The sequence below is a fragment of the Colias philodice genome, chromosome 23 (assembly GCF_061535455.1).
Source record: "Colias philodice isolate Cphi_HAF_F1 chromosome 23, ilColPhil1 Martin Lab GWU primary, whole genome shotgun sequence".
Lineage (NCBI taxonomy): Eukaryota > Metazoa > Arthropoda > Insecta > Lepidoptera > Pieridae > Colias > Colias philodice.
The window spans coordinates 4,515,112-4,539,905 of NC_143108.1; the positions used below are offsets into that span (position 1 = coordinate 4,515,112).

The 24,794-nt window shown below is 34.9% G+C and overlaps 1 protein-coding gene across 2 annotated transcripts in view; it reads left to right on the top strand.

Annotated features, from left to right (window-relative positions):
• The first annotated feature begins 478 nt into the window (after nucleotides 1–478).
• The window catches only part of LOC149478005 (E3 ubiquitin-protein ligase MARCHF5), a 29,054-nt gene continuing 4,738 nt past the window's right edge, over nucleotides 479–24,794 (top strand). The window contains exons 1-3 of one of the 2 annotated variants that reach the window (XM_089709692.1): nucleotides 482–646; nucleotides 761–989; nucleotides 12,999–13,244. In XM_089709692.1, coding sequence (XP_089565818.1) covers nucleotides 813–989; nucleotides 12,999–13,244 — 423 coding nt within the window. In that variant the 5' untranslated portion in view covers nucleotides 482–646; nucleotides 761–812. Of the gene's footprint in view, nucleotides 990–12,998; nucleotides 13,245–24,794 lie in introns of both variants that reach the window. The other variant, XM_089709691.1, reaches the window with a different exon arrangement.

Here is a 24,794-nt window from a genome sequence, read left to right on the forward strand (position 1 = left end):
AATTACTTCTAACTTATAACATGTAAAAACTATATTTTAGGGAAGACGATAGTTAGCTGTCAAACTTTGTTTAGCAAAGTAGGTTGCTTTTCTTGAAAAAAGTGGCACGCTGGGTGAAACAAAAAATTTTATCGTTCTCTCTCATTTCTTTACACAACACCGGCATAAGTTTCTCTTTTTCTTGTGTGAATGCGACATAAGATATCAATTTGTCTATTGGTTTCTCTGTCTACGCAGCATACATAGTAGCCTTGGGAAAACTTCGTATTAACAGTGGCAATACCAAGTTAGGTGTGAAAGTGATAGAACACAACAATTTTCTTGTTACACGTCAAATGTTCATACCGAAATCTCCAGTGTATATGATATAAGCTTCTTGGTGCACACAATACGAAATTATTTTTTTAAGATCTATGCAAAACAGTCTGTCACAGAGGATCTGACATTTGACGTTTGCACAGTGATGTCAAATCTTTGTCTTTGATTTCATTCGCTTTTCAGGTTTCATAATTAACACTTCATGTTTGTCACAACGTCGTGTGTTGACCTGCCAAGTGAAAGCGAATAACGATAAAGATTTCACAGTACATTTGCAGTACATTTCGATTTATCTGCTATCTACACATATCGTGTCGAAATCATAAAGGTGACAAAAATTTCCTTTTGTGTTTGTGTACAGTGCATTGGCAAATTTGGTGCGCAATAATTATAATTTTTTGCAACAATATTTTTGTTTTGATAATCTTATTGACATTTGTAGCCACGCATAGGTGATTTAAAGTCGTGTAGGTTGTTTCGGAAGTATTTTAGTAATGTCTGGTGAGGATAAAGACATGAACGGTGAAGTGGGTTCGACGATAAATTCCCAAGCTTTACAAGCAGCTGATGATGAGAATTTGAAATCGTGTTGGGTGTGCTTTGCGACAGAACAGGACGACAGACTTGCTGCGTGGGTTCAGCCTTGCAAGTGCATTGGAACTACAAAGTGGGTGAGTAGCTTGTTTATAAAGTTGTATAAGGAATAAGCCTATTTCCACAAGGTTTTAGCCGGTTTTAATGTTATAAGCAGTTTAATCCGTCAGTCCTCGGATCACAGACACAATAGAAAATCCATTGTGTCTCGGCCCGATCGGGCCGCTCGGTGGTCAATGGGTTAAATTGCAATTTTGTAATGACAATATTTAAATACCCACAAGTAGGATAATAAAGTAATAAAAAAAGTAATTGTCCATATTGATTGGTATTGACTTGTAAGATGTATTAATTGTTGTCACATTCAAAACATAAACAATGTGAAAATGATGGACTTTGATGCATGCGTTAAACATTAAATTAATCCGTCAGTCCTCGGATCACAGACACAATAGAAAATCTATTGTGTCTCGGCCCGATCGGGCCGCTCGGTGGTCAATGGGTTAATATGAATTGCGCACATCCACACCCTCAATTAATTTGATAATAATACATATTAGTTAAATATTTATGCATAAAATCTATTTAACCTTAAACACGCACCTCATTTATGATTACAAATAAATTATCCATTAGGAAATTTTACCTATGTGTATATGAAAACGAACATAATAATATCAATATGAGTATTGATTTGATTAATCTATCTACTGTTTAATTTTCAAAAATTGAAATATTAAATAAAATAATATACTGAATGGCTTGGCAAATAAACAAAAACTGACTAAGCATGTTTTGTCATAATTATTTAGTAACCAAACTTTTACAGAGTATTAAGTTAAAGTATTTATTTCAATGCATAATAATTCTAAATGTTAAATTAAAAGTAAGTTAGGCATTTACATTATTGTATTGTGTGTCAAAGAACACAGACAAAATTTAGCATACATTACTCTCAGGTTTTGAAAGCAAAAATTACAAAAACATTATACATTGTTAGTTCAAACAATCTTTGGAATGTAACAGAGTACATAATGTCCTAAAGAAAAATTGTTTATATTGAAAATTCTATCCATGTTAGATAGCCCATTTATTGAGGAAGGCTATAGGCTAATTATTGTCACACTAAGGGCCGATTTTTCGATGCTTGGATAAAACGGATAAAACTTATTCATTGAATAATGTATAAAACTGCCATTTTAAAAACGTATTCTAATTGCCCGTATTTGACAGCTTACGTGACATTTTAATATTATCGTGTATCTTCATTGGACGGATAAGTTTTATCCAAGCATTGAAAAATCGGTCCCAAGACAAAAAAAAGTGGTGTAATGGAGGTAAAACCGCGGGGACACAGCTATTTTAGTATAACTATTAGGAAAATAGAATTGGTTTAAGGTTATTTGTTGCTAATTAATAAGTACACATTAATATGCCATTCTTACATCAGTAGTTCGGTATAATGACAACTTTGGCATGCGTAATGAACATTTATTTACCTAAAATATTCATGTACAAATTAAGAAACCATTATTTTTGATAATATATATTTATATATATTTTGATAAATTAATTTAACTTGTTTGATGAGTCTAAAAAGGAATAAAATAAGTTTGACCTGAATTCATGTTATTTCGTCATTACCTTAGAAAGTTAATAATAGCTGACAATGGTTTATGAATAACAATGTTATTGTAATTTACTTTTCAAAGGGGATAAGTTAGTGAACTGTGTCGCAACTTTGCTTTTGTTGTCTCCTTGATTGTAAAGAAACATGATTCATATCTATAAAGATATTGATGGTGTAAATATGTTGTTCAAATGATAAAAGTATTTTTACATAAAAAAGACAAAGTCTTTTGGTTTCTCATTAAATTACTGTAAGGTCTATTTAGGTAGTATTTTTACATACAAGGTAAAATATTGTCAGTTACAATCAGCAATTGTAACTGATATTTCAAAATATGCGAAAATAAATGAAGTTTGTTAATTATAAACAATGAAGAACGACATTTTTATTTTATTTGTTAACTAAGTATAGGTAATATTGTTTTAGTAGTAATATTTAATACCAAGCAGACTTTACAATCAATATTTCGTTTTTTTATAGCTCTATGATCCAGCATTTGATGATGGTTAGTTTGGATATAGGTATAATATTAGGTATCCAACTCCCTTCACCGTTGCATAAAACAAAATAATACAGTGGTTGGACCATACCATGTTATTTTATTTTGTTGCATTGAATTTGTAGGGCTGCCGAAAGTACAATAGTGGCCCAATTTCAATGAGGATCAAATACCATTAACGAATATTTACTTTAAAAATTATTGTTCCCATACTTCTTCATTGTAGTTAATAGATATAAAATATCGTAGCAGTTAATTATGCCGTAGATTCTGCCTAGATAAGATGCATGGAAATCATATAATGTTTAAATGGTTGCATCCGTTACATTGAGAAAATGTAAGGGTATTTACATAACCGTTTCCACAAACCATTTATAGTTTTCTCACAAATATTGTAAGGAAAATTCAATGCAATGTGATGTCAATAAAGATTTGCTCCTTGAGCCCATTAAATCGTATCAATTGAGTGGCGATAAAATGAATTGACATTACGCTATAATACTATTCATTATTATCATTGAAGCAATTATATTTAGACGCTACAGTATAGTACATATAATTAGTTTTTCTTGATATTTTTGGTTGGATTACTTGTTGACCAATGCCTCTAAAACAAAAGATATTTTCGTAAATATTTTCTATGAACAGGTGTGTTACCATGATGTCATTAATTTCAGTCTGGGAAAGTTATGGCGCTAGATAACCTATATACTAATAACCCCATCAATAATCAACACTGGAATTAATAATGCTTTAAGACATCATGGTAACCCCCCTATAATTTTTATGTAGAAGTGTGAAGTTTGGATATGGTAATTATAATTTATTTTCTTAAGAATTGGGTTATCAAACAACAATATTGTGCGATTCTGTCAGGTGGTTTAGAGATTAGAATGTTCAAATAAGCAAGCAGGCAGCGGCGGTCTTAGGGGGTGGCGAACGGGGCAATCGCCCGGGGCCTCGCTCTTGCAGGGGCCTCGCGCAACAAGCAACAACCCACCCAAGCAAATTTAAAAAAATGAAAATGTGTGCGTGTACTGAGTATGTTCATGCGTGTGTATGAAGGAAACGACGATATTATCTCGGTGCTGAAATACATAATAGAAAACAAATTAACTGAAGTTTACCCCACTATAGAAATAGTCCTGAGAATTATTGCCACCACACCTGTGACAGTTGCGTCTGCTGAAAGGAGTTTTTTGTGGAGTTTTTCGAGGCTTAAAATTATTAAAACGTATTGGTACGGGAGCTATTAACGTTTTAAAAAAAGTCATTTTAGTATAGTTTATATATTTCGGTTAGAGTCCGCGCTGTCTGGCTGGCAGTAGTGGTTGCGTTTATTAGTGCGCACAGGAAAGTATCCGTAATTTAAAGTCATTTATTAAGGCGTAATTTTTAATCTTTTGCCTTTAGATAGATCCATCAGACATAAATTTGTTATTGCAAGACGTTTTTTTCGTTGTTAAATAGGTGCCATACGCAATTTTTTATTTCAAAATCATTAAAATGTCATCGAAATAAGTGAAATTACATCAACATGATTCCGCTTAAAAGGTAAGTAATAACTTTATTACTTATATTATATTATCCTTTTTTAATACTTATATTGAATAATTAGTAAACTAATATTTTTATTAGATGGTTTCATATTTATTACACTTTTGGGTATTAATATGAATTTGATGATATTTGGTTTTTATCAAGTTTACATTAACGTCCTATTTGAGATTCGTTGGGAAAAGGAGGCACCATGGTAGATTGTTGCTAAAAAATTGTAAATAGTAAAATGAATATTATACATAGTATATCCTTCACGGGGACTCATGTTGATGGAATTTCACTTATTTCGATGACATTTTAATGATTTTGAAATAAAAAATTGCGTCTGGCACCTATTTAACAACGAAAAAAACGTCTTGCAATAAAAAAATTATGTCTCATGGATCTATCTAAAGGCAAAAGATTAAAAATTACGCGTTAAAAATGACTTTAAATTAAGGATATTTTCCTGTGCAGATAAGATGTGCACTAATAAACGCAACCACTGCGACCAGCCAGACAGCCCGGACTCTAACCGAAATAGCAAGAGGAACAGTATATCAAAGAACCAACTATACTAAAATGCTCTCTTGTCAACGTTGGTAGCTCCTATACGATATTTGAGGAATTCGATGACACAAGATCGGCTTTCAGCCCTTGCTATTCTTTCAATCGAAAATGACGTAGCTCATTCGTTGGATTATTGTGCTTTAATTAAAGATTTTAGCCTTAGGAAAAGCCGCAAACATCAATTTTAAAATTTATCATCTCTGTATTTGTTAATTTGGTAAATCTTTCTATGTATAAATATATAAATATTTTAAAACTCAAATTTTATTTATTTGTATAACTTTATCATTTCTCCTCAAACATAACAAATACCTAAACCAAACAACCAGACCTACTTTCGCATCACATACATTTCACAAAGAGCAAAGGGCCTCGCAAAGGGCCTGCCGCCCGGAGCCTCGCAATGGGTAAGGCCGCCGCTGCAAGCAGGTATAATATTTGTCTACTATCTAATAGATAACTTATAGGCAGAGCAAATATTTGTATTACCTACAATGTTCTGAATAAGTTTAATTTTAGCTAGACAAATACTATTTTTATTAAATTACTTAATGTGTTAGCGCTTAAAATGTGATAATATCAAACCGCAAAACGTAAAAAAAAAATTTTAGCAGTAACTAGGTTATCTTGTGAATTGCGGTAGGTTTCAATGAAATACAATAACATAAAGCTCTGTATTTTCGTAGATGTTTTTATGATGGGAAATTCTCATAATTATGCGTAAATCATATTGAGAGATTTTTTTACGATTTTATCTTCATGCGTGCTTGTTTATGCCTATTATTTAAGACCAATGATGACGTATCTTAGACTGCTATCAGAAAACCTAATTGGTAGCGTGATAATAAATAGCATTCCTCGATAAGTCAACTATATACAACACAAAAATATTTTTCCAATTCAATTCAATCAAACCAATTCGTTAATTCGAACTGCTAGTTCGAATTGACGAATTGAGAGCAGATTATAGACGAATTTGCGTGGGTCAGCTAGCCCATAATACCTATAGGCAACCCTGACTTGGCAGAAGTCTGAAGTGTCTCTGTATATTTTATTTCTTTTTAAATTCATTAAGTGTATAATTTGTTGTATAAAGTAACTAAATCAATATTTCTTCAAACCATTTAAACTAGACATTGTTTTGCAAGTGAAGTGCTTTGTGTAAAGAACAATAAAATAACAAAGTTAACAGCTGATCGATCAGCTGTATTTACGAAGTACCTTCGATAGTTGTTGTAAAGTGACTACAAAATTGTGCTGTGTTTTCCTGCATATAGAATTTAAGGAATTTATATAAAACTTCAAAATATAAAAATTATTAAATACTAAGTGGAATATCGTGCATAATTGATATTGAAGTAAAATATATTAACTGCCGATTTTAATCATACTGCCATCTAACGACAAGGCAACACACCTAATACAATGACAAATCGATGCGGGGCCTGCGGTAAATTCTGTGGAAACATAGATGGCGTGAAGTGTACAAAATGCAACGTTGTAATGCATAAACAATGTATTAACCTAAGCCCTAATTCCGCTTCAAATGGGAAATATGTATGCAAGGCTTGTAAACATAAATTGAAAAAGCCAAGCGACGATGTTATGACCTCATCGCAAGACTTGCAGGCCCCTGTCACAGATAGTACGCAGGAAGCAGGACCTTCTTCCCCTTTGGGGCAAGATATTAAGCTTTTGAGGACGGAAATCTCCAAATTCAGATCAGAACTGGCCGGAATATTCTCTGTTATTTCTGAACTTGGCAAACGACTGGATTGTATCGAAGAGCGTGTCAGTAAACTCGAGGAGAATCCAATTGAATTGCAATCCCCTCCAGCAATCAGTTGCGAAATTATTGACACCGTCGATCAGTTGCAAAAGCGACTCAACGATTCGGAGCAACAACTACTTTTAAACGATGTTTGTATATCGGGAGTCCCTGAGACAAACGGCGAGAATCTCACTCATATTGTTATGTCACTCGCAAAAAAACTCAGTTTCGAAATTGATGAACGTGATATTGTGAGCGCGCATCGTATGGGTAAGCAGCAAAGCAGGCAGGAGTCCAGCACGGACGGAGCTGTGAGCCCCGCGCGCCCCCGCACCATCGCCGTTCGGCTCACGCGCCGCCGCATACGCGACGAGTTCCTGCGCGCGGCGCGCGTGCGGCGCGGCGCCGACACTGCTGGCACGGGCATCGGTGGGGCTGCGCGGCGGTTTTATGTGAATGAACACTTGTCTCAGTATCATAGCAGACTGTTTTACCTCGCCCGCGAGAGGGCTGCCGCTGAGAGCTGGAGATATGTGTGGTCTAAAGAGGGCCGAATATACGTCAGACGCGATCCGAAAGCTATCTCACACCGTGTTCGTTGTGAAGACGATATAAGTAAAATTTTTCGTCGTGGTTAGGTTTGCAAAGAGTCGCTATAACATATAATTGTAATTATTACTTAGCTTTCGTTATAAAACCAGTAATTAAAACATTGTGTTTAGTAAATAGTATTAACGTATCATTTAGTGTTTGCATTTCAAATAAATATTCATTTCATAAGCATATTGTAAATTGTATCTATTTTTACACATTACCTACATATTATTATTCTGTGACATTATGCGGGATTTATAATTGTAATTTAACCACATATGCATATCAAAACAGTAGTATTTCTGGCCTAGACCAACATAAGTATTTGTATAGATTGTTAGTTCGTTGTTGCTTTAAGACTAAAGTGAGAAAATATTATTGTTCGTATCTATATTCTAACAGGTATAAAAAATATAACGGATCTACTATACTTGTACATTGTCTGTTGTGTAGGCATCTGAACAAAATTAAAATATCATTTTCAATCTCGCCAGCCTTACTGTCGAATTATATTAAAATAATTATTCACGCTTGTTTGGCTGTATATTTGTTAATTATTAATACTAGTATCTATACCCAACTAGTAAATAAATTACTATTATATTATTGTATTTCAATTTTAAGCTTATTTAGTGTTTGTGTATTGTATCTTTTAGACTTATTTAGTTTTAAAAAAAGTTTCTGGATGTACATTTGTTTTAAAAAAATATTGTGTGGCGACATGTCTTGTAAATTTTACAAAATTATTTTGTGTAATAATGTAGTATTTAGTATCAAGAACCGAGTTCGTGTAAAACTTAGTAATTGTTTTTATGAATATGTGCATTTTATTAAAAATTATAGAATGATGGTGACGAATAGTAATACTAAAATATATATTTTATTTCTACTAAATATCAATAATTGTTTCATACTCCTCGAGGTTTCACATTATTTTAAAATAATCTCCTCACTTATTAACATAAACCTTTCCCACACAGATATCTGTATAATATGTATTATAGGTACCTATGTTATATGTGCGAATATCTGTCTATCGTATAGTTTATTTATTATATTTTTGCGTATGTGTTTATGTCTATATATAACTTATATCTTGCCTTCAACATTAAAAATAAATTAAAGGTTGGTTTTATCAATCCTTGCTCTCTAGGAACCCGACATGATGAATTTGTCGTCGCACTAAACCGACTTCGGGTGGACGTACTGGCGATCAACGAGACCTGGCTTCGTGAGGGCGAAGACGGTCGCGCGCCACAAGTCCCCGGCTATAAGCTGCGGCACATACCGCGCTCGAGATCCATTCGCAGTCGCGGGGGCGGTGTTGGGTTCTATGTGAGGGAGGGTATGGTGGTAAAAACGTTGCAGCATCCTGTATCCACGCAAGTCGAGCAGATGTGGATAAAAACCACAGTCCAGGGTAAAGCAATAATTATAGGCACAGCGTATAGACCACCTTGGCTTGACGTCCAGCTTTTCTTGGATACTATTATGGAATCCCTGGGCTCCTTCGCCTGGTCCGATAACATAATAATCTTGGGCGATTTCAACATAAATCTTTTAAACAGGCAACATGCTTCTTTTACCAAATTAAATAGTTTTTTGAACCTGATGAATCTCAACCAGCTTGTATCCGAGCCAACCCATTTCACGGATAGTAGTGAGACATTACTAGATCTAATCTGCACCAACATCCGCGCATCACATGTGTCCGTTAACCATGTCAGTGCCCTGAGCAACCATGCTTTCGTATCATGTACATTAGATGTACCTAAAGATAAATATACTCCAAAATGGATAACGTACAGGTCACTCAAGGACATTGACATGGAAAGTTTTGAAGCTACTTTGGAAGAAGTGCGATGGCAAACAATTTTGGAATTGGATGATGTCGGCGAGATGGTGAACATTCTAACTGCATATATTCAAATTATTTTTCATCATTACGCTCCTCAGAAAGTGAAGTACTTGAAACGAAAGGTCTATCCTTGGGTGACGTATAACATCAAAATGATGATGAAATCTCGAGATGAAGCACAGGTCGTAGCCCGGAGAAGTAAGGACACAAAAAATAAGGAATATTACAGGGAATTGAAAAAACTCGTAAGTGGTGCCCTGCATAGAGAGAAACAATCCTACTTTGATACTTATGTTAATAATAACATCAACAATCCTCCAAAACTCTGGAAACATATTAAGGAACAAGTTGTCATTAAGCCCAAACAGGATAACAAACTACCACCACATTTCAATGATCCCAATCAACTTAATGACGATTTTCTTAATGTTCCTGGAAACAGTCAAACTGCCCTCTCAAGCCTTACTTACTATGAATTTCATCGATACAGCGACGCTACGTCCAGTTTTAAATTTAAATCTGTAACAGAAAATACTGTTCTTAAGGCTTTAAAAACCTTAAAATCACAAGCAGTAGGAGTAGACGACATATCGCTTGATATGATAAAACTCACGATTTCCAAAACTCTGCCAGCTATAACGCACATTATAAACACGTCGTTTAGGACAAACAAATTTCCTGAACTTTGGCAAAAAGCGCTTGTGCAGCCAATACCAAAAAAAGAAAATCCAGTTACGTCAAAGGATCTCAGGCCAATCAGTATTCTCCCATGCCTATCAAAAGTTATCGAGAGGATAGTACACGACCAACTCTATCAGTACTTGGAGCAGAACGGAATATTACCAGACCTACAATCCGGTTTTAGGAAAGGTCGTGGTACTGTCTCTGCTTTGACTGAAGTTGTCGACAACATTTTGACAGCGCAAGATTCGGGCATGAGCACGGTTATCGTCTTTCTTGATTACACCAGAGCCTTTGACACGATTAACATTCCTTTACTTCTTTCTAAGATGTCGTTTTATGGGTTTGGCAAGGAAACGGTTAGCTGGTTCAATAGCTATCTCAGCAATCGCACTCAGACGGTAGCAGTTCGCAAGGAGGATGGATCGGTCGTATATTCTAATCAAGGACACGTTACCAGAGGAGTCCCACAGGGCTCTATCTTGGGTCCACTTCTCTTTATATTATATACTGCCGATATCACCAAGGAGATAATATATAGCCGATACCATCTTTACGCGGATGATATACAGTTGTATATCTCATTCCATCCGTCTCAAACTCCTGATGCCATTGCTGAACTAAACTCAGACCTGGTGCGTATATCGAAATGGTCGGAGAAAAATTCACTTGTTCTTAATCCAGCAAAGACCAAATTCATGGTTTTGGGAACACCGAGGTCGGTCGGAAAAGTCATTGAATTCAATCCGATATTAAACATTGATGGTCAAGCTGTAGAGCGGGTCGTCGAAGCTCGAAATCTCGGGATCGTTTTCGATGAGCATCTCAGGTTTGAAAAACACTTCCAAGCTACTATATCGAATTGCTTCTACAGGTTAAAGCTACTTTATCGCATCAGGAACTACATTACCACACCCTTACGTATAAGGCTCTGTGAGGCACTAATTCTCTCGAAATTTAATTTCGGAGATACCATGTACGGTGCAATGTTGCTTGCAAGGACCAGGAATGCAATACAGCGGGTTCAGAACGCGTGTGCTCGGTTCTGTTGGGACATACCTGCAAGAGATCATGTTACACCATATCTAATCGAAGCAAAAATGCTCAACATGGAACGACGCAGGCGCCTTCACTTTGCTGTGATGCTTTTTGAGGTGGTGACGTCTCAAATACCTAAATACCTGCATAGTAAGCTTAGATGGGTTGGTGAGAGAAATGGCTCGCACTTCACAAGAGCATCCACATTCATGTTGGTTATGCCAAGATACCACACAACCGCTTTTAGAGGCAGTTTTGTATACAACGCAACTAAGTGTTGGAATAACCTTCCGCCGCCGCTACGTGAGTCGATTTCCAAACACTCTTTTAAGTATAAGTATAAAACACACCTCATTAGCGAATTCGTCGGGAAGCCTTAGTTGCGTTGTATATAATATGCATTCAATATATATATGTAATATAATTTATCATTATTTATTTATGTAATATAGGTATTGATGTTTATTTCATTAATTTGTAGATTTTAATATTATATAAATAGTAAAAACACTTACTTATTAATTTAAATTTTTCTAGTTTGTTTTATTGTATTTCATTTTATTTTATGTTATTTAACTATATTTTATTATTCGGGACACTTTAGACTTACGCGTCTGTTGTCTGGTTGGGCCCTGAAAACCAGCGCTATGCCGACCGTGGTGCGGCGTAGCATATGCTGAGTGGCCTTACCCTTTAGGTCACCAGTCGCCACACAAATATTTATAATAGATTTTTAGCTCTTAATTTTTTCTTTTTTTTTTATCCCTGTTTATTTTCTATAGTCTTTAAGAGTGCTTTTGTTATTGTTTTTTTATGTGGTGGTGGTACTTTGGAGATCCTAATAAATGTATTTTATTCTATTCTATTCTATTCTTATAGCTTTGGCTTTTACACACTAGGTTGTATGAAAATATTAGGTATCTGAGTTAAGCTCTGTTCGTTTCGGACATCGACCAGCGGAATTCAATTCGGCGGAAATTACAAGGAAAGTCCTTGAAGCTCGTTAAATGCAAAGGATTGGTTAAAACTTAATTGTGTGTCTGGTAATATGGGAGTTTGCAAAAAATAGTATATTATTTTCTTCGCCACATTATTATTACTTTTTGCAACAACAACTAGCACAGGTAGTTCTGTCTCATTTATATCTCACATATAAATAAACAACCTTATCAGAATTTTATTAATTTCGCAGGTATTTTTTCCCTATTTATATCGAAACCATTAAGTATTAGTTTGTCTAAATTCTAAAACCTTTTAATACCATTAATAGATAATATTACAATAAATAAAGCTAAACGATTCCCAAATACCTATTAATATCGTTAGTTTACCTATTGTCAGTTTGTAACAACGATAAGTATCGATATTGCGTTAGGTTAATGAACCCATTTGCTGATTGATGAGTGCAATTGGCCATGAGCCACTCCTAACTGCAAGTGGAGTTGTAAAATTACTGTTCTAGGAGTCAGGACCTATTTAGAATCTACATAATATAATATCTAACTAGCAATAATATTTTGAAATAGCTCTTAGTAATGAAGCACAATTTACCAGCTTTCATCATATAGGTCCGTGGGGAAATAGTAGATGTCATTATTCTACGGAAAATATGTCCATTCTGAAAAACACACACACATCGTCAACTTATGGACACAAGTCAGATAATAATAAAACTTTAACGATTACAAGTCGCTCTCTAGAATCCTAACTCTTCAGATACAAAAAACTTACCAAAGTTGGCTCCGTTGCGATGTGATATAAGACCAAACAAACACACAAACGCTTTCGCATTAATATAATATTGAGTAATATAACGTGCCAAGCCTCCGTTACTTCAATTGCTATTACAAAAACGATATTTTATGCTCTTTTAAAAAAAATTCCATTATCCTAAACTTCCTTACAGGTACACCAAAGCTGCCTCCAGCGATGGGTGGACGAAAAACAGCGAGGCAACATCAGCAGAAAGGTCCTCTGTCCTCAATGCAAAGCGGAGTACATAGTAGTTTTCCCCTCGATGGGGACGTTTGTAGCACTGCTCGATGCTATGGAAGAGATCACGCACAAGATCAGCCCGTTCATAGCGGGTGGTGTGCTTCTGGGATCGATATATTGGATCGCTATTACCTATGGTGCTGTTACTGTTATGCAAGTGAGTGCCTTTTCTGCTTTTATTTAGATACCTGCCTAAAAAAATGGACCTACAAAATTTGTGTTGTGTACAATTGACCTACAGCCGTTCTCTGTGTATTTTGGGTCAAATAAAATTTGTTGTGTTCACTTTGTCTTGTAGAAATGATCTTATTGTTAATTTGTGTGCTATGAATTATGATTTAACTCTAAAACTACTGGACCAAAATTAAAATTATTTAATCACCAGTGGACAGTTATATGCGGAAAATGATAATCATGTTGAAGCTACCTTTAAACTTGATAAGAGCCCATTTTATATTGGTTAATGGATGAAATTTTCTGTATTTTGTTAGAAAGATAGATGTACAAGTATTATCACGATATGAATGCTTTAGATTTAGATTAGGTATGTTTATTTTAATAAGTTCAAACTTTGAACTGATTTAAATGGTCTTCTATAAATTTTCTCATATAGGTAGGTACTAATCATTTAACTCGTGGCGACGCTCACTATAAATAGTCCATTGAATAAAAAGTTCTAGAGTGCGTGAGTTAGTAACGTAAGATGTTTCTTCGGAAACATGTCAAGAGTCCCTAGGTAATAAACATACTAAAACCCCGGGCCACTAGGAGGAGCCCCGGAGTGGGGGGAGGGGGAAAATGGGTCCATTTTTTCATTTTTCGCTTAAATCTCAAAAACGGTACATGTTAGAGAAAAACTTTCAAGGAAAAGTTGAAAGGCCATAAAATTATCTACAAGTTGTACCTGAATCATTTTTTCCTATATCCTACCGTTTCTGAGTTATACGCAGTAAAACATGATTTTGGCTCAAACAATTTCCACATCAATCGATCAAAAAATATTTCTTTCTTCCAAAAAACTCAAAAGTGCAACTTGTGACCGGTACAGATAGATTGCTCTTAATTAGGTCTATAATTGGTAAAATAAACACATGCCTCCATGGAAGCCTTTAGGAGGAATCGATTGTCAAAATATTATATTATGGTAGTTTGAGTTACTGAACTTGATCTTTTTATTTTTTTCTTCCAAAAAACTCATAAGTGCAACTTGTGACCGGTACAGATAGATTTCTCATAATTGGGTCTATCATTGATAAAAATACCAGATTCCACCACGGAGGCGTTTACGGGGAATTGAATTTTATTAGGGTAGTTACGATACTTGAACTTTTTATTTTTTTTCTCCAAAAAAACTCAAAAGTGCAACTTGTGACCGATACTGATAGATTGCTCTTAATTAGGTCTATAATTAGTAAAATAAACACATTCCTCCATGGAAGCCTTTAGGAGGAATCGATTTTCAAAATACTATATTAGGGTAGTTTGAGTTACTGAACTTGATCTTTTTATTTTTTTCTTCCAAAAAACTCAAAAGTGCAACTTGTGACTGGTACTGTTAGATTGCTCTTAATTAGGTCTATAATTGGTAAAATAAACACATTCCTCCATGGAAGCCTTTAGGAGGAATCGATTGTCAAAATACTATATTATGTGTCTTTCTAAAACACACAGCGTTGGTGAAGAAAGCTGTCTATGAATCCTATATATCTCTATGAAAAAGGGTCACCTTACCGAATATCGATGGATCTTTCACCTCACTAGCAAGAGCGCGTCCCTAGTATGTCATCTGTCATCGCCAATTTGACATCACCTTTGAAGCGCTGTCATCTGCCTCTGCCGGCATAGCGTTTATGAATTCTAGCGCAATAACATCGCGCAGAATATAATTAGTATTTATCTCTAGTAAAAGTGATCAGATTAAGTTACTTTTACCTGAATAAAACACATAAAGCGTTAAATTTTAGTAGTAATTGGTTTAGGAACGGAATTAGTTCCAATATGAAACACAAAAGACCACGTTGTCGGAAGAAAATTCGAAAACCGGTGCTTTGGTATGTATAATAGTGACGGGAACTCTTTTTCGTCCTCGGAGGACGAGAGAAGCAATGGTTCGTCACTGCCCAAGAGACCGGGAGACGAGAAATTCCGTAAGTACAATCAGACTTGTCATAACATGTCCGGACTCGTGCATAGAATTCCATGCAACACGTGGCATACATATTTTCACAGTATTTGACACAAATACATCAATATTTAGATGTAGGTAATTAATAATAAAACACAATGCATGCCTATAGTGAGATCGCTATATTATCATCGGGTTTATTTATCATACACAGGCACATTGGTTACTGTGTCAAGTATTGCTTTTAACCAGAATTGTGAGATATCGTTAGGCTACCTAGGTAGAAGGTACTTAGGTTTATGGAATCGACCGTGATCCCCTATGACTAACGAGCCCCAGCAGCAGGTAGTGAGGTATCTCAATCACTTTGACCATTCAGTTGTAACTACCTCAACAAAAGTGAGTACCTACTACTTAGTGCCCACTACTACACAATTAGTTCAAAACAATTAAGAGGTACTTATATTTTAGATAGGTACAAAACCTGTCTATCACAATATTCTAAAGAGAGGAAATTGTTAATTAACTATTATAATATAATTTCAATATCTATCATGTATCAAGCATGTCACATATAGATTTTACATTACTTAAGATATGATATAGAATGTATAATGTGAACAACGGTCTCACACAATTTTCAGTATGAGGTACTGATTACTACAAGTTGAGATTACCTAGTTTATGGTAAATAATTCTTAACATAAAGAGCGTGTTTTCATAGTCAATTGATACCAGAATAAGCTTTGATTCTATGGGTACTTATTTGAATAAGTATTGAAAAATCATAAGAAATAGACATTGCATATTAGGAGATGTAGATATGTTTATATACGTTATCATCATCAAGGACCCATATTTACCATATCCCCGAACAGTTGAATGATATCATTCTTGCTTATAATGTTACCGATGATAATGATGTTTATCTAGTTCCTTTCTTACTTAAGTGAAAGAGCTTGCCTTAAAATTAACACTCAGGTGTGATAAAATTTTTATAATATCAACAGTAAAGTAACCAAAATCTTTGTATTTTTTATTTGTATCTTCTACAAAAATATGTACTGAAAATATGTACAAGGCGTCCTTAGCCATGATTAGCTTAGTATGGTTATGCTGAAAGAACTGAGTGTCCAGAAAGACACAGAAAAATATATGCCATACTTACATTCAGATATGCTTCTGGCAATAAGAGCTGATGGCTCCGCCAGGTTGATATTCAATCTGAGACACCTAAACACCTAGGTATTAACCAGGTAATTTTGATACATATCACAGGTTATAACGGTAATTAAATTTTTACAAAGCCAGGATTGGCTTGTAAAATTAGACATCATTGGTAACAGTAATGAGATTCTTCCAAGGCCAGGATTGGCTTGTACAATCAGGCATCATTGGCCTATTTTCTGCCTGCATATTGCAGCCATTTCAAATGGTCGCGGAGACCCTACAAGCTAGAGGTGCCCTCTTTCTGTTTTATTTAAGCTATTAAGTATGGTCTATTGAGACCGTTACAAAATTAACTTCACAGGTCTTGTAGACTGTGAGGATTTTGGAAAAGCTTGATTGGCACTACAGCCACATAAAGTCCATTGCCTTCTGGTTTAGTTGGACAATTATCTTTTGGGTCTACCATGACTAATCCAATTTAACTTCACAGGTCGCGGAGACCATGGAGGTTTTGGTAAAGCCTGATGGGCAGAACTATTCCAATTCAACTTCACAGGTCGCGAAGACCATGGAGATATTGGTAAAGCTTGATTGGCACTCCAATCACAAAAAGGGCCACAGCCCTCTGATTTAGTTAGACTATCAGGATTATTCTAATAATTTAACTTCACAGGTCTCGGAGACCATGGAGATTTTAGTAAAGCCACAGAATGAGCCACAGCCTTCTAGTTAGACAATTATCTTTTTGTCTACAAGGATTGTTCCAATTAACTTTACAGGTCCCGGAGACCATAGAGATTTTGGGAAAGCAGGTTTGGCACATCAATTACAAAATGTACATTGTAAACCTGTACTTGTGCCTCATGTGTGATAGTATAGAAATGTCTGTGTTATTGCTAGTCCCAAAAGCTTCAAAGATAGAGCATACTGTGGTAGTCATTAAGAGGACCATGTCTTGCACTAAATAAGAGTTGCAGACAGTTCTAGACATCTAACACTGAGAGGACTGTACAGTTGTCGCCTCCAGGTATTTCTCTAGAGTTTCGCGCACAGCAGACCAAGAGAGAAAGGCTTTCCCTCTACATGCTACACAAGACTTACGAGCTGTGGAAAAGACAACATACACAGAAATGTCATAGTCTTTGTAAAAGAACAAGTTTGTCACTTCCTAACTACAGATACCGCGGATGCGGGCTGAGTAGGACATCTGAACAGTACTTACCTGTCAGAGAAATGGAGAGGGAAGCAGGGGACTTGGCCTTAGAATTTCTGACTTATATGTAGTGTACCATAGGTATGCAATAAAAATGCTTCTGAGTAGATTGAAAGGGGCGCACATCCTGTAGCCCAAGCAACCAATCAGACTTTGGTCGCCCACATACAAAGGTTGCTAACTCTCTTAGCCCTCACAACTGAGTAACTGTACCTAGATGAGAAGTTGAGAATAACTCTTGGCACGCTTCCAGGACGCCTAAATGGCTTTTGATTTAGATTGCCTCTCAAGAAATCTACCTGTACCGGAGTGGCTTCTCCTACCTTGTACAACAGGAAATATATTTCGGAGGCTCCTGATATGGTCCATTCCGCTATCCAAAGAGGTGCTTTAGTGCCAGGGCATATTTGCCAAAGCCTGCTTCGAATTATGCGACATCTGCAGTCGTTGATGGAGCTGACGCCTAGGCTGAATATTCCCTTCCAAGGATAATCCTCCAAGTGTACTAGCGCACCTCGCACCCCGGGACCCGGGCAGATACATAGCACCCAAGGGTGGCTTATGGTTAATATAATAAATAATAATAATATACGGGCATTTCTCCGCAACTCGATGTCAAGCGCCTAAAGATGGCTTATGGTTATTGACTATTATGGTTATATATGGTTATTGACCCGGAAGTCAGGAGCACTCAGACCATTGGTGAATGGCCTTACCCCCCAACTGCTCAGTCAGAAAAGGGGGGGGGGGAGAAAAAAGCCCATTGTAGAGCAAAGGAGAAAGAGCAGTTAGGTAGTGGTGCCCCTCCACAGTGCCAACATATGATCCTCCAAGCAGGAGGTGACTTTCATAATGCAAAAAAAAAAAAAAAAATAGAAGAATGCATGTAATCTAGTACACAGAGATTCTATTTAGCTAATTAAATTAAATTAATTAATTTTAATTAGCCTAGGTCTATCATAAGCAAGCTGACCCTATTCTCTCAGGAGCTCTTATGCTATTACTGGGGTCAGGCCGAGAAGCTCATGACATGAACATGACTTCTGAAGATCTCAAAATAGAGTTTTTTATCGCAGCAAAATAAGATTATAACCTGACCTGAATTTGGATATAAAATGGATACAACAACATATTATCCATCAGGGGTCGGTTGTGAGGACAACCAGACACATAAATATGCCCAGTGACCCATGTGGAAAGGTTGATTCAAGTAACAAAGGACTGATTTTCAGTCTTAAAAGTAGATAATTGATTCTTATCTATAGAGGGGCGGACCCTTTAAGCTTGCAACACAAACCTTTATGTCTGGCTAGATAAGGTCCTTCCAGATCTTAAAGACAGTAGCAACCCTGTCCAGCAGTGGCTTCAAGAAGGTGGTAAGGGCACCAACCTGTTGAGGCAATGGAAGGACCATACAGTCCTTTATAAAGTTTTACTGTCAATCAGTCAATTTAGCCAGTGCCAGTGAGTCTGGTTTACTTTAAGGTAACCTTAAACTGTTTAATTAATTATTTAATTAATTGTAATTGATTTAAGATCCAAGTAATGATCAATGTGTAACAAACATGCTTAAAGCTTAAGGTACAGTTATGTTAACATTGGTATTATAGTTATTTTATATACAGATGTTATTTACTGTAGTATTTAGCCTTAGAGGCTCCATTGTTTATCCTTGATAACATTGATCTTCCTTTGAGTTATAATTTTTAAAATGTTATTTTTATCTTATTATTTGAACTTTGATTTGTTTCAAAGATACAGAGAAATAATAAATCAGTTCTTAGGTTCTAAGACTTAGTTCATTAGTATTGGCTTATGATTATCTGAGGAGAATAATTTAAAATTTAGAGGATATATGGTTAGTTCTTACATGAAAGAAAAACAATTTTTGTTGTTGCTACATAACCCCCTTGTATTGTTTTTAGAATTTAAAATATAACTTTATTTTACAATACAAGAGGTTCATTTAACATTCTGAAAGGAATGAAATTTAAGTTGTTAATACTCTTAGGTATTACAATATTAACAAGATAATTTATTTTCAACATAGCGTTTGTATGTCTTTCTTCACCAGCAGATATCAAACACATCTTCACCAACGCTGTGTGTTTTAGAAAGACACATAATATTGATGTTTTGCATTAAAACAAAACATGTATTATGTGTCGAATAAAACACACAGCGTTGCAGTTTACTGCTTGCTGATGAAGATGCTATGCCGGCAGAGGCAGATGACAGCGCTTCAAAGGTGATGTCAAATTGGCGATGACAGATGACATACTAGGGACGCGCTCTTGCTAGTGAGGTGAAAGATCCATCGATATTCGGTAAGGTGACCCTTTTTCATAGAGATATATAGGATTCATAGACAGCTTTCTTCACCAACGCTGTGTGTTTTATTCGACACATAATACATGTTTTGTTTTAATGCAAAACATCAATATTAGGGTAGTTTGAGTTACTGAACTTGATCTTTTTATTTTTTTCTTCCAAAAAACTCAAAAGTGCAACTTGTGACCGGTACAGATAGATTGCTCATAATTAGGTCTATCATTGATAAAAATACTAGATTCCACCATGGAGGCTTTTACGGGGAATTGAATTTTATTAGGGTAGATACGATACTTGAACTTTTTATTTTTTTTCTTCCAAAAAAACTCAAAAGTGCAACTTGTGACCGGTACCGATAGATTGCTCATAATTAGGTCTATCATTGATAAAAAAACCAGATTCCACCATGGAGGCCTTTAGGAGGTATTGAATTTTATTAGGGTAGTTACGATACATGAACTTTTTAACTAACTACCCTAATAAAATTCAATTCCCCGTAAACGCCTCCATGGTGGAATCTGGTATTTTTATCAATGATGGACCTAATTATGAGCAATCTATCTGTACCGGTCACAAGTTGCACTTTTGAGCTTTTTGGAAGAAAAAAATAAAAAGTTCATGTATCGTAACTACCCTGATAAAATTCAATTCCCCGTAAACGCCTCCGTGGTGGAATCTGGTATTTTTAGCAATGATAGACCTAATTATGAGCAATCTATCTGTACCGGTCACAAGTTGCACTTTTGAGTTTTTTGGAAGAAAAAAAAATAAAAAGATCAAGTTCAGTAACTCAAACTGCCCTAATATAATATTTTGACAATCGATTCCTCCTAAAGGCTTCCATGGAGGAATGTGTTTATTTTACCAATTATAGAACTAATTAAGAGCAATCTATCAGTACTAGTCACAAGTTGCACATTTGAGTTTTTTGGGAGAAAGAAATGTTTTTTGATCGATCGATGTTGAAATTGTTTGAGCCAAAATCATGTTTTACTGCGTATAACTCAGAAACGGTAGGATATAGGAAAAAATGATTCAGGTACAACTTGTAGATAATTTTATGGCCTTTCAATTTTTCCTTGAAAGTTTTTCTCTAACATGTACCGTTTTTGAGATTTAAGCGAAAAATGAAAAAATGGACCCATTTCCCCCCTCCCCCCACTCCGGGGCTCCTCCTAGTGGCCCGGGGTTTTAGTATGTTTATTACCTAGGGACTCTTGACATGTTTCCGAAGAAACATCTTACGTTACTAACTCACGCACTCTAGACCCCCCTTGGAGGGACTCATTCAATGGACTAAAAGTTATATATCTAATTTGAAAGTACATACTTCATTTTCCTTTAGAAATACAGTTTATAAAAAAGAAATAATTTTCAGCAACTTACAAACTAAGATGCATTTTAATGTTTGATCTATTCCCCGTCGAAGTTCAGCGTAACAGAAAGTATAAGATTGAACACCTTACTGGTTAAAGATCTGTAAAACTGTAAGGAAACCAGTACTCAAGTCATCTACACTTAATTTTATTGCGAAGCCGTCATATAAGTAGCCTGTTTTATTTATCACACTACTAGATGTCGCTGACGGTATCCTAGAAGGCGCTATCGAAATGTTTTATGAATACCGTATATACAACGTAGGGAGCTTAGCACGGCAAATCGATCGTTTAGATATTCTTTATTTGATTTGATATTTTTTGGCAGCACTATCTTGTGATTACTGACTTATCAGTTGTGATCGTGATAGTGCTTTATAATAATATATGTTTGTAATTTGTGAAAATGTTAGTTATTCATGTTAATTCAGTAATATGCGTTGCATATTGTAATCTTTTACCGATATCACATATTACCACTAAATAACAGTGCCACAAAATTTTCGCATTCTTCTAAAATCTAAAGTCTAAGCTAATCTTAACAACAGTTAAATCCAAAGAACCTGATATCATTACTTATCTCAAACGTTTTATCATTGTAATGGTTTTGTAAACTAAAGACAATATTACATATTTGTCTTTTCTTATACGTAGATATCTATTTTTATAGGTATACATTTTGCTGTAGGTACCGTGTATTTTGTCATATAGTGGAGTGCCTGGGGGTCTTCACCTCGGATTAGAGTTATAGTGAATGAATATTATGATCGATGTGGGATATTGTTTTTTAAACTATAAATTGCAATGTTTACCCAATTTTTTTTGTGCACTCAATTGTTTCATTGTTTAAACAAATTATTGTATATGTATTGTATATTTTCTCAATAAATAAATAAATAAATAAATTATTTACTTTATTGACTATTTTATATCAACCTTTAAAACAAATTACGTAGGTACGAGAGCTTCGAAATAAATTACAATATCTGTAAAATATCAAGTAATTACTAGATATCAGTTGTTTATACGTTATAGCTCAGAAATAATGATATCGCAGTACGTAATCATTAATGCTATCGTGCAATGACACACAAGGTCATCTAGATGTTAGTAAGACAATAATACCAGATTTATACTAATTGCTTTAATGGTACGAGTATGTTTTATTCTGAAAAACTTGCAATGGTTGGTGGTAAATGAAACACTTTGCTCGACTGTAAGCTGTAGTCATGCTGTATTGAACTGCATTAGACTGATGAACAACAGGACTATATACTATGACGCACACATACATTACATTACACACTACAAACTCTTGAAATAATTGTATTGTCACCGTCGCTTGATAAGTGTGCAAAGTATGAATCAAAAATCTGTCTTTAAAGAGGGTTTAAATCGAGTGTAAGGGAGTCGTTTACATACAAACATACAGTTGAAACTAAAAGCTTCGGGATATATGGAAAACATAATATACCTTGTTGAGTATAAATTTATAATGTAGTTTATAGGTGTATCTGTGAATGCTATGGTACAAACTGTCTTTGTAAATGTTTGAAGTTTCTCGTTTTCTCGTTTTGACACTTGGTGCGCTATCTGTCCTTTTTCTTGGTTGCTCTGTGCTGTACTGCTGTGTAATGTAATGCGTTTAACTTTTATTAAATACATCGGTTGTAAAGAAGAAGTTTTATTGAAAATATTACCAAATCCCAACATACCTAACCGTTTAAATGTTATGTTGATTAAATTTCACGATGTGCTTGATATCCATATAGGAAGTGTTTACTCATTTCTTGGAACAATATGTTGACACTTGACACTATATTGTTAAAAAATTAATAAATTAAATTTACAAGTAGGAATACAGTTAACAGTATGTTTATAAAAAAATATACAATAATACTGATAAATGCAGTTTGACAGTCCAAAGTTCGTATATGCATTTTTGAATTTGAAAGCCTCTTGAGATTAGTAATATTTTCTGAACTAAAATATGGTCTCCAGTCAAATAAGTTGCGTGTAGAAATGTATTCTCTGCTGACCGTCGCGTATGTATAATCTTTCTGACCAAGTAATTATTCTGCCGAGTGACTTTATTTTGCAGATACATAATAAAACTCGCTGCCAGTTAGTGTATAAATTGCCGACCACAATGATTATTTTACAGAAAACGAATTGCAGTCTAATTTTAATTAATGCTAACAAAATCTTTGTATACTGACAAAATGATTTATTAGCGGTTATTTCTTGCGAAACAAATTTTTTAAATGGCATGCACAGTAATTACTTCTCCTAAAAACCGTATCAAAATCCGTTGCGTTGTTTCATCATACAATAGGTATATAATATATATATACTCTATTTTATAGATCTAAACAATCATACGAACGGAGACATAGGTGTGAGACTTTGTTTTATAATAGGTATCTATTAGTATGAAAATAATCAACTTTCTATGATAATCGCGAAAGTATTAAAATTTGTATGAATAATTATTTTGGTTTAGAATTTTTGTAAAATTATCGAGTCGTTCGACTTGCATTGATATTGGCTTGACTAAATTAGATTAGATATGGATTTCCATGCTCGGATCATTAGCATTTCCTCAATGTCTTCATGGATATTCAATTTGAAATAATTTACGTCTATTTTTTTAATATTCAGTCAGTGTTTTTTCGAAAAACAAAAATGACCTCTAAATTCTAACAGAGAAGTAAAGTAAGAATCTAGGTATAGGTAAATGGCAATTAATAAACTATATTTAAATAAGTGCCGGAAACTATGTGATTTTCTAAAGAAACTATTATAAAAAATTATTCTCTTTTCTAAAAATACAGTGAAGCTTGGTTAAGTGGGACCTGGATAAGTGAGAAACCTCCATAACTGGAACTCATGCTGAGGTCCCAACACTTTGGCACTGAATTACCTCTGTTAGTGGGACGAGGTAAACCTCTATATCTGGGATTTGTTCTTTCGATTTATCATCATAGTTACCTCTATAACTGAGACAGCGAGTAAATTTTATATGCATAAACCTCTGTAACTGAGATAACATTGTTTGTTTACTCATTTTTATTCAACCCACAAATTCCACACGTAATTCCAAGTACGTAAGTTAAGTACAAATTTTGAGCTTCAATTACCTTCAGTTTTAGTTTCGCTTTACTATCATACAGATGTTTATTTGAAAAATGTCAAAACGAAAGCTACAATCGTTATCACCCCTCTGTAAATGAGACAGATATTTATTTATACCTGTATATCTGAGACACTGGATAAGTGGAATACCTCTATAAGTGAAACGACATTGCAGGTCCCTTGATGTCTCACTTAACCAGGTAATTGCTACCTCTTTGTATTAAAAAATGCATCTATAATACCTAATAATAAACCTATAATATAATATTATATAAGCCTGTATGTATACAATTGAGTAATCTGCAGTAAAGTAACAAAATGATACAATATATAGGTATGTATATATATTGAAATGTT